We start from the raw sequence: 18,481 nt of genomic DNA on the forward strand, positions 1-18,481 counted from the left end.
ATAGTGGTTTCTGCCAGGAGATAAGCAAAGGAACAGGACCTTTGAGACCTGGTGGGACACCTGTACACACAAAGATTCTCGGCTGAGGAAGTCTCAGAGATAAATGCTTTCATCTCTTCTAAAAAAAAAAATAAAAAAAATGAATATACTTAGAAATTATTCAGTTAAATGCATATAACAATAATATTTATATAGCGCTTTTCTCGCTGGGGACTCAAAGCGCTGTGACCCTGCATTATGCAGTTTCAAAGGCAAGGGTAAAGAGGTGAGTTTTAAGCCTTTTTTTAAAGCTGTCCAGAGAAGGAGCCTCTCGTACTGATTGTGGAAGTGAGTTCCATAGAGTAGGGGCTGCATAGGAAAAGGCCCGAGCACCAAATGTTAAAGAGACTCTGTAACAATTTTTTCAGCCTTAGTTCTTCTATCCTATGAGTTCCTATGCCTGTTCTAATGTGCTGGGGCTTACTGCAGCTCTTCCTAATTACACTGTCTCTGTAATAAATCAATGTATCTTTCCTCTGTCCTGTTTGTCGGGCTAAGGCTTTGATTGTGTAAAATGTGCAGGGCTGCTTGTGATTGGTAGAAGCGATACACACCCTCTGCAGGCCCCCTGCATACTCACACACTATGCTTAGCTGAGCCTATTAGAAGCTGGTTAGTTTGTTTGTAAACATTGCCTAAAACTGTTAATTACAAGCCAGGATTGCAGCAGAGAGTGGCAGAAACAGCACAGAGGGGCACAGGAGAAAATAAGGAATATAATGGTATGCTTTTTAGTGTAAGAATATTAGAGTACAGATTCTCTTTAAGTGTATCCTGGGAATAACCAGCTTCATCTTGTTGGCAGAGCAGAGGGTGCATGGAGGGGCATAAAGTTCCAATATGTATTTAGGTCCCATGTGGTGTAGTGCCTTGAATGTCAGCAGGCAGATCTTAAAGAGAATCTGTATTGTTAAAATCGCACAAAAGTAAACATACCAGTGCGTTAGGGGACATCTCCTATTACCCTCTTTCACAATTTCGCCGCTCCTCGCTGCATTAAAAGACGTTAAAAACAGTTTTAAAAAGTTTTTTTTATAAACAAACAAAATGGCCACCAAAACAGGAAGTAGGTTGATGTACAGTATGTCCACACATAGAAAATACATTCATACACAAGCAGGCTGTATACACCCTTCCTTTTGAATCTCAAGAGATCATTTGTGTGTTTATTTCCCCCTGCAGCTATCTTCCACTGAAGTGTCAGGCTGTTTCTTCCTGCAGAGTGCAGACAGCTGTGCCTGTATGTAATTCCTCAGTATGTGAAAGCCCAGCCAGCTCAGAGGAGGATTTATCCAGCTTGTAAAAGATAAGAGAGAAGAGTGAAACTGCCCTAATCTAAATAAAACACAGGCAGTGTGCAGAGGGGCCTGGAGGGGGAGATGCATCACAGAACCACAACACTGAAGAACTTGGCAGCCTTCCAGACACAGGCTGACAAGTCTGACAAGAGAGAGATAAGTTGATTTATTACAGAGATGGTGATAGTAGAACGTGATGCAGTAAGCCAAAACACATTAGAATAGCTTTTGGAACTTGTAGGATGATAAAAAACAGGATGCAATTTTTGTTACGTAGTCTCTTTAAAATTGATTCTCCATTTTACTGGCAACCAGTGAAGAGTTTGCAGTACTGGGGTGATGTGTGAGCTGCGGGGGGCATTGGCTAGGAGTCTGGCTGCAGCATTCTGTACTAGTTGTAAGGGACGCAGAACCTTATCTGTAGATCCGATGAACAGGGCGTTGCAGTAGTCTAGGCGGGAGGATAGAAATGCGTGAACCAGGGCAGGTAGGTCTTCAGCTGGGATAAGGTGTTTGATTTTCGCTATATTTCTTAGATGGAAGAAGGAAGACTTGACGACAGCTGATACATGCTGTCTGAGTTTTAGATTTCCACCCAGGATCACCCCAAGGTTTCGCACAGAGTCTTTATACTGTACAGTATCTCCCCCGATTGCTAGTTTGAGGTGGTGAGCGTTTTGAACTTTATCCATCATGTGTGGACCACCTACCACCAACACCTCTGTTTTGTCAGAGTTCAGCCTCAGCCAGCTGGTGTTCATCCAATTTTGTAAATACACTAGACATGCATTTATGGATACTGATGGGTCTTGGGTGCCAGGCGTGAAGGACAGATACAGTTGTGTGTCATCTGCATGTAAAAAGCGTTAGAAATTATGCAAGCTGTGACAGCGCTCCTCTTTCCTTATAGTGCAACCTGCAAGATCAAAATCTCAACATAGTGCATTACTGCAAGATTAAAATTCATCCACTCAGAACACCCAGTGCAAATCGTGTTTCACTCGTGAGTCAATCTTTGTGCGATCAGTCATGCGCCCCTTATAAATTACAGGCTCACCAGATGTTAGCCACCTCAGTTCTCAGGTGGGTCTTGCGCATAATTCAATGTTACCAATCAGGCACTTTAAAATTTCCAATGGCTTTAATCCGCTGTTTTCCACTTAAAAAATCACAATAAAATAGACATAGTGTAAAACCCTAAAAACAATTGGCCAATGCCCTGCGCTATATCGCACTCACATGAGTAAATATTTCAAAAGCATATCAGGCTACAGAGAGCCTTACGGTGTCACCTCCACAGTGGTTCCGGCGTCCCGTTTCCACTACGGCGCATCCGCTGTATGTAATGCTCCCGGCCGGCTCTCGAATCCCCGTCTGCTACCAGTGACGTCAGGCGCTCCAGGCTCCGCCTTACGCGTTTCGTCCGCAAGGACTCATCAGAGGCTGACGTCACTGGAGCGTCCGACGTCTTTTGTATCCAAAGTTTCCTACGCTGAACCACCGCGACCCCTCGGTCGCCCTGGCCGCGTCATTGGTTTCTCTCTGCTGGAACGCATACTCGGCGGTCATTTTCACGCATGCCTGAAAGGAAGCTTAAATGCTTCCATAGAAGCTGTTCACGGATCCGTATCTGTTTCATGCAATGGGTCTCTGGTGCCCTCCATAATGGATTTACACCCTCTAGTGGCTCTCCCTGGTATCAATTAGTTTTACTCAGGCTAAATTCTACACCTCCTCTCACTGAATATATTAAACTTCAACCAATTTCTCCTAGATAGTTTCCTAAAGCCCCTTACTGGCCACCAGCAACCCCCTTGCATGAAAACCTTTTCACATGGAAGTGTCCCCTTGGCCTCTCAATTAGTTACCTTCAATTGTCAATCAGTGCTAGTTTTCTAATGCATGATTATCGCATCTCTATTAAACAACATTATATTTGCAACTGTGCCCTTAAATGCCCTCGTTTACATGTGTACCATCCCCAGATGGTCACCCACGGGGGAGAAGCCTGCAGCCAAGGGCTGTTAATCCCTGTGCCCCTAAATCCATATACCCCAACATACCCCTTTTACATGTCTTAGTGCATGTGCCCCTCTCCTAGTGTATTCTAACACTGCAGGATTCTCAGCACACTGTTATATTATTGCTATAATACCCCATCTACCCTATAATTTCTTCACCTTACCCAGATCCTATTACCTGGGAATTTTTTACAAATCATTGGTTATAAAACAGTTTAAATCAAATTCCACGTTCAAACCCCCCGGTGTCATACTTTTTAAATTATATATCCACCGTCCCTCTGCTTGTGATATATCCCTCACTAAACTGGATCCTCTCCACCTCTTGACATGGGCCTCTATTCCCATAAATTTTAAGCCTGTGGGGTTACATCCATGCACCAAACGAAAATGGTTTGACACACTATGTGTTGCCAAGCCCTTCTTTATGTTGGCTACATGCTCCCCAATCCTTTTATGTAATTTTCTAGTCGTCCGGCCTACATATTCCATGTCACAGGGGCATTTCAACAGATATATTACCCCTGTTGTATTGCATGTGATACACTGTTTTAGTGTCATCACTTGTCCAGTGTTATTTGCCGTGAAGGTTATTCCTCTTTGAGGCATGGCCTCTTTGCATCCTCTACACTTACGACATGGAAAGAAGCCTTTTTGGCCAAGCATGTCCCCTGTTTTTACTTGGGGTGGGTTCACAAAGCTTGGTACTAATTTAGATTTCAAATTGGGGGCTCTTTTGTATATAAACCCTGGTCTCTCAGGTATGACCTTTTTCAAGCTCCCATCCAGTTGCAGGATGTTCCAATGCTTCCTGATTATGTTTTCTACGTCCTTATATTGGCCATTATAGTTTAATAACATGTCAAACTCCCTATTTCTCTGAGTTTGTTGCTCTTTATGTTTTGTTATCAACAAATCCTTCCTATTCATATTTGCCACCTGCTCCACTTGTGTATTGAGGGCATCTTGGTCATACCCCTTCTCTATAAATCTTTGCACTATGATTTGGCTCTGGCTCCTAAAGGTTTCAATCTCAGAGCAATTTCGCCTTATCCGCATTAGTTGTCCCTTGGGGATGTTTTCAAGCCACTTTCTATGGTGGCAACTTCCTAGTGGGATATACCCATTTTTATCCGTGGTTTTGAAAAAAGTTTCTGTACTTAGAACATTATCTTTTTTCTTTATGACCAAGTCTAGAAATTCCACCTGGTCATATGATTTATTAAAAGAGATTTTAACGGAGTTCCAATGATTGTTTATTTTATTGCAAAAACTCTCTAGGAGCTCTTCTGGTCCCCTCCATATGAAAAATAGGTCGTCAATGAACCGATTCCATGTAACCACATACTGCGCTCCCTCTATTGATAAGAGCTGTTGTTCCCATTTGGCCATATATATGTTAGCCACTGACGGTGCAAATTTTGCCCCCATGGCACATCCAGTTTGTTGGACATAGAATACATTTTCGTACCAGAAATAATTGTGCTCCAATGCATATCTGAGAAGTTCCATAATGAACTCTATTTGTTTAATTCTTAGATCCCCCTGTTGCACCAAAGCCTCTTCCACAGCTTGCATCCCATCCTGATGTGGAATGACAGTATATAGGGACGTAACGTCCCCTGTTACTAATATGTCATCTTTTTCCATCCCTACATCTTTTATTTTTTGCAGTAGATGTTTCGTGTCTTTCAATAAGTAAGGTAATTGCCCCACAATAGTTTGGAGGAATATATCAATGTACTCCCCCACCCTTTGGGTGAGCGACCCCACCCCACTCACAATGGGTCTGCCTGGGGGATTCTGTGTGTCTTTATGAATCTTAGGATTACAATAAATGACCGGTATTCGCGGATTAGTAGGCAATAGATACCGCAGTTCATTGGTGGAAATTATAGTTTCCTTTTCCCCTTGTATCAATATATTTTTTAGGTCTTTTTTATATTCAAATGTGGGGTCCTTTTTCAGCCTTTTGTAAGTTGACTCATCACCCAAGAGTCTCAGCATCTCTTTGTTATATTGCTGGGAATTCATTATCACCAATCCCCCCCCCTTATCAGCTGGTTTTAATATTAAATCCTTGTTTTCCGCTAATTCAAGGACCTGCTGATTAATCTGGCTGGAGTTTTTTAGCTTTCTTATCTCCAGTTTCTCCAAATCTTGGAGTATGGCCCGCTTAAACGTATCAATAGTACTTTCCTTGGAGGAATCCTGTGGATTGAACAGAGATCTGTTTTTCAGATTTGTATGGACATATTTTTGGGGAATGACATTAATTCTAGTATTAGGACCCTCCCGATTCAAAAAATATTTCTTCTGTGTAAGTCTCCTAGCATATTTGTTAATGTCCAAATATGTTCCAAACTTGTTTAACCTGTTTGGAGGTGCATAATTCAGTCCCTTGTCCAAGAGTTTCAATTGTGGTTTGGTAAGTTGGACACCACTTATGTTAAATATTCCCCCAGTTTTTATTTCCTTCTTCTTTTGTTGCTCTCTCCTTCCACCCCTTGTCCCTCTCCTGTTCTTTTTTCTCCCCCCTCCCACTCCTCTTCTTGGTACATATATGGGTGTTTCCATCTGGTTCTTTGACTCATCCCTAAAAAACGATCATTATATTCATTTAAACTGTCATATCTATTAGATATGGGGATTCCTTCATAATTCTGCTCATAATTTCTATTCCCTTCATGTGTGGGACCTTCCCCTTTCCTTTGCCTCAGGTTATAGAAATTTTCACCAAACCTCCCACGATTATGTGGATACTTAGGGGGGATTAACTTTTTGGGGGTTCTATATGTCTTGGCATGGCCTTTACTTGGTGACCCCCCCCATGCTCCATATTGAATTTCCCCCTCATAGTCTTCCCATTCATTCTCAACATCATCCTCCTGAGGGGCATCTCTTTCCTCCTCTGGGTTTGGGTGTCTCTCCCGGGTATCTTGGCTGGCCCTTTCTTGGGGCTTTGATGCTTTATTACCTCCTGTATCTTTTGTACCGCCCTCCGCTCCTTGTATATTTTGCGTTTTTATACCTGGACCATTTTGCCACTTATAAGCTGTGTTTTGTTTATATTCCCCCCAATCCCTGAGAAATCTCTTCTGTCTAATTTCTATGATTTCTTGCTCATTTTTTATTAATTTCCCCGTGAGTTCCTCCATATGTTTTTTGTATATATCCTTTTCTTTAAATGGCTCCATGGCTACTTTCAACTGGTCAATCTCACCCTCTAATCTTTCTAGTCTAGATTGTTTTCGTTTTGCCAAGATTTTTAATAAATTTACCCCACTTTGATTTAAGAATTCCCCCATCTCTTTATCATTTGCTTCATTATTTTCCCCATCATTAATGAGGAGATCCCATCTATATCTTTTGGGGACTATATCCTCCTCTATGTATCTATTGAGACTGGCGTGCTCCCACCAGGCCACCTGTTCCTTTAACATAAGATTGTGCAGACTTCTGAAATTCCCCTCCAGGCTTTCTGTTCTAACTTTAGTTGGATCCTTAGAAAAAATACCTGCTACATTTAGAGATGACCTGTTTCTTAATGAAAATGCGTCCATGATCTCTTTATGTTACCCCTGCCCACCTATTACTGCAGAGTCTCACAGTTTCCGCTCCCCCTAACACAAGACACTACAATATCACAATTTTTACAATTTTTCAATGGGGGCTGCAATCAATGGATCGTGGATTTATCCTCACAACAATTATAATGATACAGACTGCGCCCACCGTGAGTCAACCACAGAAAAGTCTTTTAAATGTCCTCTATCAACCAAACCAGAGTGTTCGCTATCAAAATCCACCGGATTGTCTTTAGAAATTATGCAAGCTGTGACAGCGCTCCTCTTTCCTTATAGTGCAACCTGCAAGATCAAAATCTCAACATAGTGCATTACTGCAAGATTAAAATTCATCCACTCAGAACACCCAGTGCAAATCGTGTTTCACTCGTGAGTCAATCTTTGTGCGATCAGTCATGCGCCCCTTATAAATTACAGGCTCACCAGATGTTAGCCACCTCAGTTCTCAGGTGGGTCTTGCGCATAATTCAATGTTACCAATCAGGCACTTTAAAATTTCCAATGGCTTTAATCCGCTGTTTTCCACTTAAAAAATCACAATAAAATAGACATAGTGTAAAACCCTAAAAACAATTGGCCAATGCCCTGCGCTATATCGCACTCACATGAGTAAATATTTCAAAAGCATATCAGGCTACAGAGAGCCTTACGGTGTCACCTCCACAGTGGTTCCGGCGTCCCGTTTCCACTACGGCGCATCCGCTGTATGTAATGCTCCCGGCTGGCTCTCGAATCCCCGTCTGCTACCAGTGACGTCAGGCGCTCCAGGCTCCGCCTTACGCGTTTCGTCCGCAAGGACTCATCAGAGGCTGACGTCACTGGAGCGTCCGACGTCTTTTGTATCCAAAGTTTCCTACGCTGAACCACCGCGACCCCTCGGTCGCCCTGGCCGCGTCATTGGTTTCTCTCTGCTGGAACGCATACTCGGCGGTCATTTTCACGCATGCCTGAAAGGAAGCTTAAATGCTTCCATAGAAGCTGTTCACGGATCCGTATCTGTTTCATGCAATGGGTCTCTGGTGCCCTCCATAATGGATTTACACCCTCTAGTGGCTCTCCCTGGTATCAATTAGTTTTACTCAGGCTAAATTCTACACCTCCTCTCACTGAATATATTAAACTTCAACCAATTTCTCCTAGATAGTTTCCTAAAGCCCCTTACTGGCCACCAGCAACCCCCTTGCATGAAAACCTTTTCACATGGAAGTGTCCCCTTGGCCTCTCAATTAGTTACCTTCAATTGTCAATCAGTGCTAGTTTTCTAATGCATGATTATCGCATCTCTATTAAACAACATTATATTTGCAACTGTGCCCTTAAATGCCCTCGTAAAACATAATCAGGAAGCATTGGAACATCCTGCAACTGGATGGGAGCTTGAAAAAGGTCATACCTGAGAGACCAGGGTTTATATACAAAAGAGCCCCCAATTTGAAATCTAAATTAGTACCAAGCTTTGTGAACCCACCCCAAGTAAAAACAGGGGACATGCTTGGCCAAAAAGGCTTCTTTCCATGTCGTAAGTGTAGAGGATGCAAAGAGGCCATGCCTCAAAGAGGAATAACCTTCACGGCAAATAACACTGGACAAGTGATGACACTAAAACAGTGTATCACATGCAATACAACAGGGGTAATATATCTGTTGAAATGCCCCTGTGACATGGAATATGTAGGCCGGACGACTAGAAAATTACATAAAAGGATTGGGGAGCATGTAGCCAACATAAAGAAGGGCTTGGCAACACATAGTGTGTCAAACCATTTTCGTTTGGTGCATGGATGTAACCCCACAGGCTTAAAATTTATGGGAATAGAGGCCCATGTCAAGAGGTGGAGAGGATCCAGTTTAGTGAGGGATATATCACAAGCAGAGGGACGGTGGATATATAATTTAAAAAGTATGACACCGGGGGGTTTGAACGTGGAATTTGATTTAAACTGTTTTATAACCAATGATTTGTAAAAAATTCCCAGGTAATAGGATCTGGGTAAGGTGAAGAAATTATAGGGTAGATGGGGTATTATAGCAATAATATAACAGTGTGCTGAGAATCCTGCAGTGTTAGAATACACTAGGAGAGGGGCACATGCACTAAGACATGTAAAAGGGGTATGTTGGGGTATATGGATTTAGGGGCACAGGGATTAACAGCCCTTGGCTGCAGGCTTCTCCCCCGTGGGTGACCATCTGGGGATGGTACACATGTAAACGAGGGCATTTAAGGGCACAGTTGCAAATATAATGTTGTTTAATAGAGATGCGATAATCATGCATTAGAAAACTAGCACTGATTGACAATTGAAGGTAACTAATTGAGAGGCCAAGGGGACACTTCCATGTGAAAAGGTTTTCATGCAAGGGGGTTGCTGGTGGCCAGTAAGGGGCTTTAGGAAACTATCTAGGAGAAATTGGTTGAAGTTTAATATATTCAGTGAGAGGAGGTGTAGAATTTAGCCTGAGTAAAACTAATTGATACCAGGGAGAGCCACTAGAGGGTGTAAATCCATTATGGAGGGCACCAGAGACCCATTGCATGAAACAGATACGGATCCGTGAACAGCTTCTATGGAAGCATTTAAGCTTCCTTTCAGGCATGCGTGAAAATGACCGCCGAGTATGCGTTCCAGCAGAGAGAAACCAATGACGCGGCCAGGGCGACCGAGGGGTCGCGGTGGTTCAGCGTAGGAAACTTTGGATACAAAAGACGTCGGACGCTCCAGTGACGTCAGCCTCTGATGAGTCCTTGCGGACGAAACGCGTAAGGCGGAGCCTGGAGCGCCTGACGTCACTGGTAGCAGACGGGGATTCGAGAGCCGGCCGGGAGCATTACATACAGCGGATGCGCCGTAGTGGAAACGGGACGCCGGAACCACTGTGGAGGTGACACCGTAAGGCTCTCTGTAGCCTGATATGCTTTTGAAATATTTACTCATGTGAGTGCGATATAGCGCAGGGCATTGGCCAATTGTTTTTAGGGTTTTACACTATGTCTATTTTATTGTGATTTTTTAAGTGGAAAACAGCGGATTAAAGCCATTGGAAATTTTAAAGTGCCTGATTGGTAACATTGAATTATGCGCAAGACCCACCTGAGAACTGAGGTGGCTAACATCTGGTGAGCCTGTAATTTATAAGGGGCGCATGACTGATCGCACAAAGATTGACTCACGAGTGAAACACGATTTGCACTGGGTGTTCTGAGTGGATGAATTTTAATCTTGCAGTAATGCACTATGTTGAGATTTTGATCTTGCAGGTTGCACTATAAGGAAAGAGGAGCGCTGTCACAGCTTGCATAATTTCTAAAGACAATCCGGTGGATTTTGATAGCGAACACTCTGGTTTGGTTGATAGAGGACATTTAAAAGACTTTTCTGTGGTTGACTCACGGTGGGCGCAGTCTGTATCATTATAATTGTTGTGAGGATAAATCCACGATCCATTGATTGCAGCCCCCATTGAAAAATTGTAAAAATTGTGATATTGTAGTGTCTTGTGTTAGGGGGAGCGGAAACTGTGAGACTCTGCAGTAATAGGTGGGCAGGGGTAACATAAAGAGATCATGGACGCATTTTCATTAAGAAACAGGTCATCTCTAAATGTAGCAGGTATTTTTTCTAAGGATCCAACTAAAGTTAGAACAGAAAGCCTGGAGGGGAATTTCAGAAGTCTGCACAATCTTATGTTAAAGGAACAGGTGGCCTGGTGGGAGCACGCCAGTCTCAATAGATACATAGAGGAGGATATAGTCCCCAAAAGATATAGATGGGATCTCCTCATTAATGATGGGGAAAATAATGAAGCAAATGATAAAGAGATGGGGGAATTCTTAAATCAAAGTGGGGTAAATTTATTAAAAATCTTGGCAAAACGAAAACAATCTAGACTAGAAAGATTAGAGGGTGAGATTGACCAGTTGAAAGTAGCCATGGAGCCATTTAAAGAAAAGGATATATACAAAAAACATATGGAGGAACTCACGGGGAAATTAATAAAAAATGAGCAAGAAATCATAGAAATTAGACAGAAGAGATTTCTCAGGGATTGGGGGGAATATAAACAAAACACAGCTTATAAGTGGCAAAATGGTCCAGGTATAAAAACGCAAAATATACAAGGAGCGGAGGGCGGTACAAAAGATACAGGAGGTAATAAAGCATCAAAGCCCCAAGAAAGGGCCAGCCAAGATACCCGGGAGAGACACCCAAACCCAGAGGAGGAAAGAGATGCCCCTCAGGAGGATGATGTTGAGAATGAATGGGAAGACTATGAGGGGGAAATTCAATATGGAGCATGGGGGGGGGTCACCAAGTAAAGGCCATGCCAAGACATATAGAACCCCCAAAAAGTTAATCCCCCCTAAGTATCCACATAATCGTGGGAGGTTTGGTGAAAATTTCTATAACCTGAGGCAAAGGAAAGGGGAAGGTCCCACACATGAAGGGAATAGAAATTATGAGCAGAATTATGAAGGAATCCCCATATCTAATAGATATGACAGTTTAAATGAATATAATGATCGTTTTTTAGGGATGAGTCAAAGAACCAGATGGAAACACCCATATATGTACCAAGAAGAGGAGTGGGAGGGGGGAGAAAAAAGAACAGGAGAGGGACAAGGGGTGGAAGGAGAGAGCAACAAAAGAAGAAGGAAATAAAAACTGGGGGAATATTTAACATAAGTGGTGTCCAACTTACCAAACCACAATTGAAACTCTTGGACAAGGGACTGAATTATGCACCTCCAAACAGGTTAAACAAGTTTGGAACATATTTGGACATTAACAAATATGCTAGGAGACTTACACAGAAGAAATATTTTTTGAATCGGGAGGGTCCTAATACTAGAATTAATGTCATTCCCCAAAAATATGTCCATACAAATCTGAAAAACAGATCTCTGTTCAATCCACAGGATTCCTCCAAGGAAAGTACTATTGATACGTTTAAGCGGGCCATACTCCAAGATTTGGAGAAACTGGAGATAAGAAAGCTAAAAAACTCCAGCCAGATTAATCAGCAGGTCCTTGAATTAGCGGAAAACAAGGATTTAATATTAAAACCAGCTGATAAGGGGGGGGGATTGGTGATAATGAATTCCCAGCAATATAACAAAGAGATGCTGAGACTCTTGGGTGATGAGTCAACTTACAAAAGGCTGAAAAAGGACCCCACATTTGAATATAAAAAAGACCTAAAAAATATATTGATACAAGGGGAAAAGGAAACTATAATTTCCACCAATGAACTGCGGTATCTATTGCCTACTAATCCGCGAATACCGGTCATTTATTGTAATCCTAAGATTCATAAAGACACACAGAATCCCCCAGGCAGACCCATTGTGAGTGGGGTGGGGTCGCTCACCCAAAGGGTGGGGGAGTACATTGATATATTCCTCCAAACTATTGTGGGGCAATTACCTTACTTATTGAAAGACACGAAACATCTACTGCAAAAAATAAAAGATGTAGGGATGGAAAAAGATGACATATTAGTAACAGGGGACGTTACGTCCCTATATACTGTCATTCCACATCAGGATGGGATGCAAGCTGTGGAAGAGGCTTTGGTGCAACAGGGGGATCTAAGAATTAAACAAATAGAGTTCATTATGGAACTTCTCAGATATGCATTGGAGCACAATTATTTCTGGTACGAAAATGTATTCTATGTCCAACAAACTGGATGTGCCATGGGGGCAAAATTTGCACCGTCAGTGGCTAACATATATATGGCCAAATGGGAACAACAGCTCTTATCAATAGAGGGAGCGCAGTATGTGGTTACATGGAATCGGTTCATTGACGACCTATTTTTCATATGGAGGGGACCAAAAGAGCTCCTAGAGAGTTTTTGCAATAAAATAAACAATCATTGGAACTCCGTTAAAATCTCTTTTAATAAATCATATGACCAGGTGGAATTTCTAGACTTGGTCATAAAGAAAAAAGATAATGTTCTAAGTACAGAAACTTTTTTCAAAACCACGGATAAAAATGGGTATATCCCACTAGGAAGTTGCCACCATAGAAAGTGGCTTGAAAACATCCCCAAGGGACAACTAATGCGGATAAGGCGAAATTGCTCTGAGATTGAAACCTTTAGGAGCCAGAGCCAAATCATAGTGCAAAGATTTATAGAGAAGGGGTATGACCAAGATGCCCTCAATACACAAGTGGAGCAGGTGGCAAATATGAATAGGAAGGATTTGTTGATAACAAAACATAAAGAGCAACAAACTCAGAGAAATAGGGAGTTTGACATGTTATTAAACTATAATGGCCAATATAAGGACGTAGAAAACATAATCAGGAAGCATTGGAACATCCTGCAACTGGATGGGAGCTTGAAAAAGGTCATACCTGAGAGACCAGGGTTTATATACAAAAGAGCCCCCAATTTGAAATCTAAATTAGTACCAAGCTTTGTGAACCCACCCCAAGTAAAAACAGGGGACATGCTTGGCCAAAAAGGCTTCTTTCCATGTCGTAAGTGTAGAGGATGCAAAGAGGCCATGCCTCAAAGAGGAATAACCTTCACGGCAAATAACACTGGACAAGTGATGACACTAAAACAGTGTATCACATGCAATACAACAGGGGTAATATATCTGTTGAAATGCCCCTGTGACATGGAATATGTAGGCCGGACGACTAGAAAATTACATAAAAGGATTGGGGAGCATGTAGCCAACATAAAGAAGGGCTTGGCAACACATAGTGTGTCAAACCATTTTCGTTTGGTGCATGGATGTAACCCCACAGGCTTAAAATTTATGGGAATAGAGGCCCATGTCAAGAGGTGGAGAGGATCCAGTTTAGTGAGGGATATATCACAAGCAGAGGGACGGTGGATATATAATTTAAAAAGTATGACACCGGGGGGTTTGAACGTGGAATTTGATTTAAACTGTTTTATAACCAATGATTTGTAAAAAATTCCCAGGTAATAGGATCTGGGTAAGGTGAAGAAATTATAGGGTAGATGGGGTATTATAGCAATAATATAACAGTGTGCTGAGAATCCTGCAGTGTTAGAATACACTAGGAGAGGGGCACATGCACTAAGACATGTAAAAGGGGTATGTTGGGGTATATGGATTTAGGGGCACAGGGATTAACAGCCCTTGGCTGCAGGCTTCTCCCCCGTGGGTGACCATCTGGGGATGGTACACATGTAAACGAGGGCATTTAAGGGCACAGTTGCAAATATAATGTTGTTTAATAGAGATGCGATAATCATGCATTAGAAAACTAGCACTGATTGACAATTGAAGGTAACTAATTGAGAGGCCAAGGGGACACTTCCATGTGAAAAGGTTTTCATGCAAGGGGGTTGCTGGTGGCCAGTAAGGGGCTTTAGGAAACTATCTAGGAGAAATTGGTTGAAGTTTAATATATTCAGTGAGAGGAGGTGTAGAATTTAGCCTGAGTAAAACTAATTGATACCAGGGAGAGCCACTAGAGGGTGTAAATCCATTATGGAGGGCACCAGAGACCCATTGCATGAAACAGATACGGATCCGTGAACAGCTTCTATGGAAGCATTTAAGCTTCCTTTCAGGCATGCGTGAAAATGACCGCCGAGTATGCGTTCCAGCAGAGAGAAACCAATGACGCGGCCAGGGCGACCGAGGGGTCGCGGTGGTTCAGCGTAGGAAACTTTGGATACAAAAGACGTCGGACGCTCCAGTGACGTCAGCCTCTGATGAGTCCTTGCGGACGAAACGCGTAAGGCGGAGCCTGGAGCGCCTGACGTCACTGGTAGCAGACGGGGATTCGAGAGCCGGCCGGGAGCATTACATACAGCGGATGCGCCGTAGTGGAAACGGGACGCCGGAACCACTGTGGAGGTGACACCGTAAGGCTCTCTGTAGCCTGATATGCTTTTGAAATATTTACTCATGTGAGTGCGATATAGCGCAGGGCATTGGCCAATTGTTTTTAGGGTTTTACACTATGTCTATTTTATTGTGATTTTTTAAGTGGAAAACAGCGGATTAAAGCCATTGGAAATTTTAAAGTGCCTGATTGGTAACATTGAATTATGCGCAAGACCCACCTGAGAACTGAGGTGGCTAACATCTGGTGAGCCTGTAATTTATAAGGGGCGCATGACTGATCGCACAAAGATTGACTCACGAGTGAAACACGATTTGCACTGGGTGTTCTGAGTGGATGAATTTTAATCTTGCAGTAATGCACTATGTTGAGATTTTGATCTTGCAGGTTGCACTATAAGGAAAGAGGAGCGCTGTCACAGCTTGCATAATTTCTAAAGACAATCCGGTGGATTTTGATAGCGAACACTCTGGTTTGGTTGATAGAGGACATTTAAAAGACTTTTCTGTGGTTGACTCACGGTGGGCGCAGTCTGTATCATTATAATGTAAAAAGCGTTGCCTGAATTTATGCTTAAAGAGAACCTGTAGGGGGAAAAAAATGCCCGTTTGTGTACTTAACTCAGGAGAGGAAAGCCTCTGGATTCTCCAGAGCCACATCCATAGCACCACAGACCCGATTGGGCTCTACATTTTCTGCTGAAGCCAGAGTTGATCCATGTTACTGCACAGGCACAGTGCAGCCATACTTCCGGGGTCTCGGCACTGGAATGGCATCGTGGAGGAAGCCTCTGGAGGGACCTAGAGGCTTCCCCCTCTCGAGGTAAGTATTTTAAATTTGTGCATTGCAAGCACTATACTTTTAGCCCTATTTCATAATACATATGTCGGTCAGTGTATGTTGCGTATAAGCTGTTTATGCTCATAGTAATCAACGTGTGCTGGTCCCTGCTTGAGGTTTTACCTGTTTGCTATAGCTTTAGCTCTTCTTTTTTTTTCAGTTTCCTTTAGTGCTCAAACCCACTAGAAGCCTTTTCTAATCGCTAGTGATTTGAAAAAGCTCTAGCTAATGCAATACTATGAAGAATTTTTATACAATCACATCACTCAAGTGGAATCACACCCATAGCATTACATTAGCAAGAGTTTTTCAAATCACAGTGTGCTCAAAAAAGCCCTCCTAGTGGGTTCCTATCCTTACTCGGGTTTGTCTCTATTACTCATCTTCCCTTTGAATGTCTTATTTGTACACCGATATCCACAATGCAAACCTCTGCCAAGACAATCCTTTCTTAAGGTGCGTACACACATGCGACTATAGTCGTTTGTAACGATCGTTCCCCGATCTTTACAAACGACGATCGTTACAAAAAACGAACCACCGACTATTAACGAACCACCGACTATCCCAGGATCGAATCTGCTGTCGAAACGGCCGGGAATCGAGCCAGTGTATGGCTACCTTTAGATCCGATGTAACTCTATGGGCCATCGATCTGCTGCCAGCCAGATTTTTTCATCCTGTCAGATCAAATTGATTGAAATCCGCCGCAAATCGATCAATCTGGGAATTTGATAGAATCGATTTCTGATCGATCAATTCTATATTTAGATCTATCTTGCAGGTAAATCTAATGCTGGGAATTCATCGTGAGATTTTTTGGCAGATAGATGGTTCAATAATTTCCGACATGTCCGATCTGATTTTTTTCATTATTTTTCTGATCGATTTCTCATAGAAGTGAATGGAAATTGATTGGAAAAACGATCAAAAAAACTATTGGAAAAATGATTGGAAAATCGATCGGACAGTAAATCTGCTGAAAAATCTCATTGACCTTAATTCATAAAGCATTACCACATGTGGTAATGCTGAAAACAGCAGACTTTCCCCAGCACTTAGCAATGTGCCAATTCATAAAGGCTGTTACCGCATGAAAAGCTGACATTACCGACCAGGGAGATAAATTACCAACTTGGCTGTAGTTACCTCCAACACATGTCGGTAAATTGTCAGCAAATGTCAATTCATAAAGCCTTCAACAAGCGTAAGCCTGATGATAGTTACCGACGCCTCTGGTGAGGTGTTAACAATGCAAAGTGCAGGGAGCCGAAGTCTGTGTGAGTCATCTGTGCAGGCAGGGAAAGTCTGAGTGAGTAGTCTGCGAGTCATCTGTGCAGGCAGGGAAAGTCTGAGTGAGTCGTCTGTGCGAGTCATTTGTGTAGAGAGCCATCTGTGTGAGTCATCTGTGCAGGGCAAAAGAGAGAGATTGCCACACTGCTTTACTCTTCCGCTCAAAGGGCTGTGGTAATTTACCGACCTTCAAGGGCAGCTGGGAAAATCTTTATGAATTAGCACACAGACCGGGAAAATACAGAGTGCGGGACTTTCCTGACAAATTTTTTTTATCGCACTGCTTTTTTTTATGAATCGAAGCCATAGTCTATTCCCAGCATAACAGACAATTGTATGGTGTGTAACTAGCAGCCTTTGATGAACTGATGCCACACCATACAATTTTCTGTTAGATTTACCTCCCCCCCCCCCCAAAAAAAAAAAAAAAATCTATCTTGCAGGTAAATAACAGAAAATTGTATGGTGTGTACCTAGCATAAGTTGTGTGATGTTTGCTTGATTATATGCTTCTCAAAATGTAGCTATATTACTGCATCTACATAAATGATGATTGTCGTCTTTCACTTTCTTCGGAATATAATTGGAGTCTTTGTTTTGGTAGCATTCTATGACCTTTTGATGTTCTAGCACAGTGCACACTCATTGTTCCTTATCTTTTGCTGTTTTCTGTGTTTCAGCTAAAAAGAACAAATATGGAGATGCGTGGGAGGATTAAGAGACGTTTTCCTGGCAAAGCAGTGCGATTATCTGCAAAGAAGTGTGTTTCATTGGTCTGTCAATCAGTTTTGATGCAAAAAGTTGCATCTCAAGTTACCTTTCCATTCTTGTACAAAAACTCAGATGTTGCTGTAACTAGGATGCACTTCCTGTTTTAAAGATTTCTGTCACTGCCTAGATAGAGGGACTGGTGGATTTGTAGTGCAGGTGCTGCACAACACCTTTTTTGCTTTGCTTTTGAATTATCCCTGATGAGAAAAAGTTTATTCCTTTGCGCTTTTATCTAGGTCTGCGCCGCCTTATTACTGCATCCTATACCAATTGCAAAGTACATTGTCGTGTGAACTACAGCCAAACTAATCAAAATACCTATTCTCAAATCTGAATGCATCTTAATAATGTGTGAAATGAAGTGTACAGTGTCTGAGGAAAAAAAAAAATATAAAGCTGAATATTTTAGCAAATTAAAGTTTGTTTTCTAAAAGCTTCACAGCACTTATCTGTTCTTATTACTTTTACAGTTGAAACCTGATGGAATTATAAGTGTTAGAAAAGTCTATCTGCTGAGGCGTAAGTCAAATAAAGACACCAGGAAACCTGTGCCTTGTGTTTTAAAGGGACTCAGATCTGGATAATACAAAACGTTTTATACATACCTGGGGCTTCCTCCAGCCACATACGCTCAGATCACTCTCACGCCGCCGTCCTCAGCCTTCCTGCAGCTCTGATACCGGGTCCCCACACTTCCGTCAGTCGGGGCCAGTCTACACAGGAGAAATGCGCTCTTTGCGTATCTCTCCTGCAGCTGCTATAGAGACCATGGGCGTCCGCAGAAA

The 18,481-nt window shown here is 42.4% G+C and overlaps 1 protein-coding gene across 1 annotated transcript in view; it reads left to right on the plus strand.

The window, feature by feature from the left end:
- Positions 1-18,129, plus strand: part of OCIAD1 (OCIA domain containing 1) — a 63,181-nt gene extending 45,052 nt beyond the window's left edge. The window contains exon 8 of the mRNA XM_068278552.1: positions 17,606-18,129. Within this exon, the coding sequence (XP_068134653.1) occupies positions 17,606-17,643 (38 nt within the window). The 3' untranslated portion in view covers positions 17,644-18,129. The remainder of the gene's footprint in view (positions 1-17,605) is intronic.
- Positions 18,130-18,481: the final 352 nt, after the last annotated feature.

Source organism: Hyperolius riggenbachi, chromosome 1 (genome assembly GCF_040937935.1).
Source record: "Hyperolius riggenbachi isolate aHypRig1 chromosome 1, aHypRig1.pri, whole genome shotgun sequence".
Lineage (NCBI taxonomy): Eukaryota > Metazoa > Chordata > Amphibia > Anura > Hyperoliidae > Hyperolius > Hyperolius riggenbachi.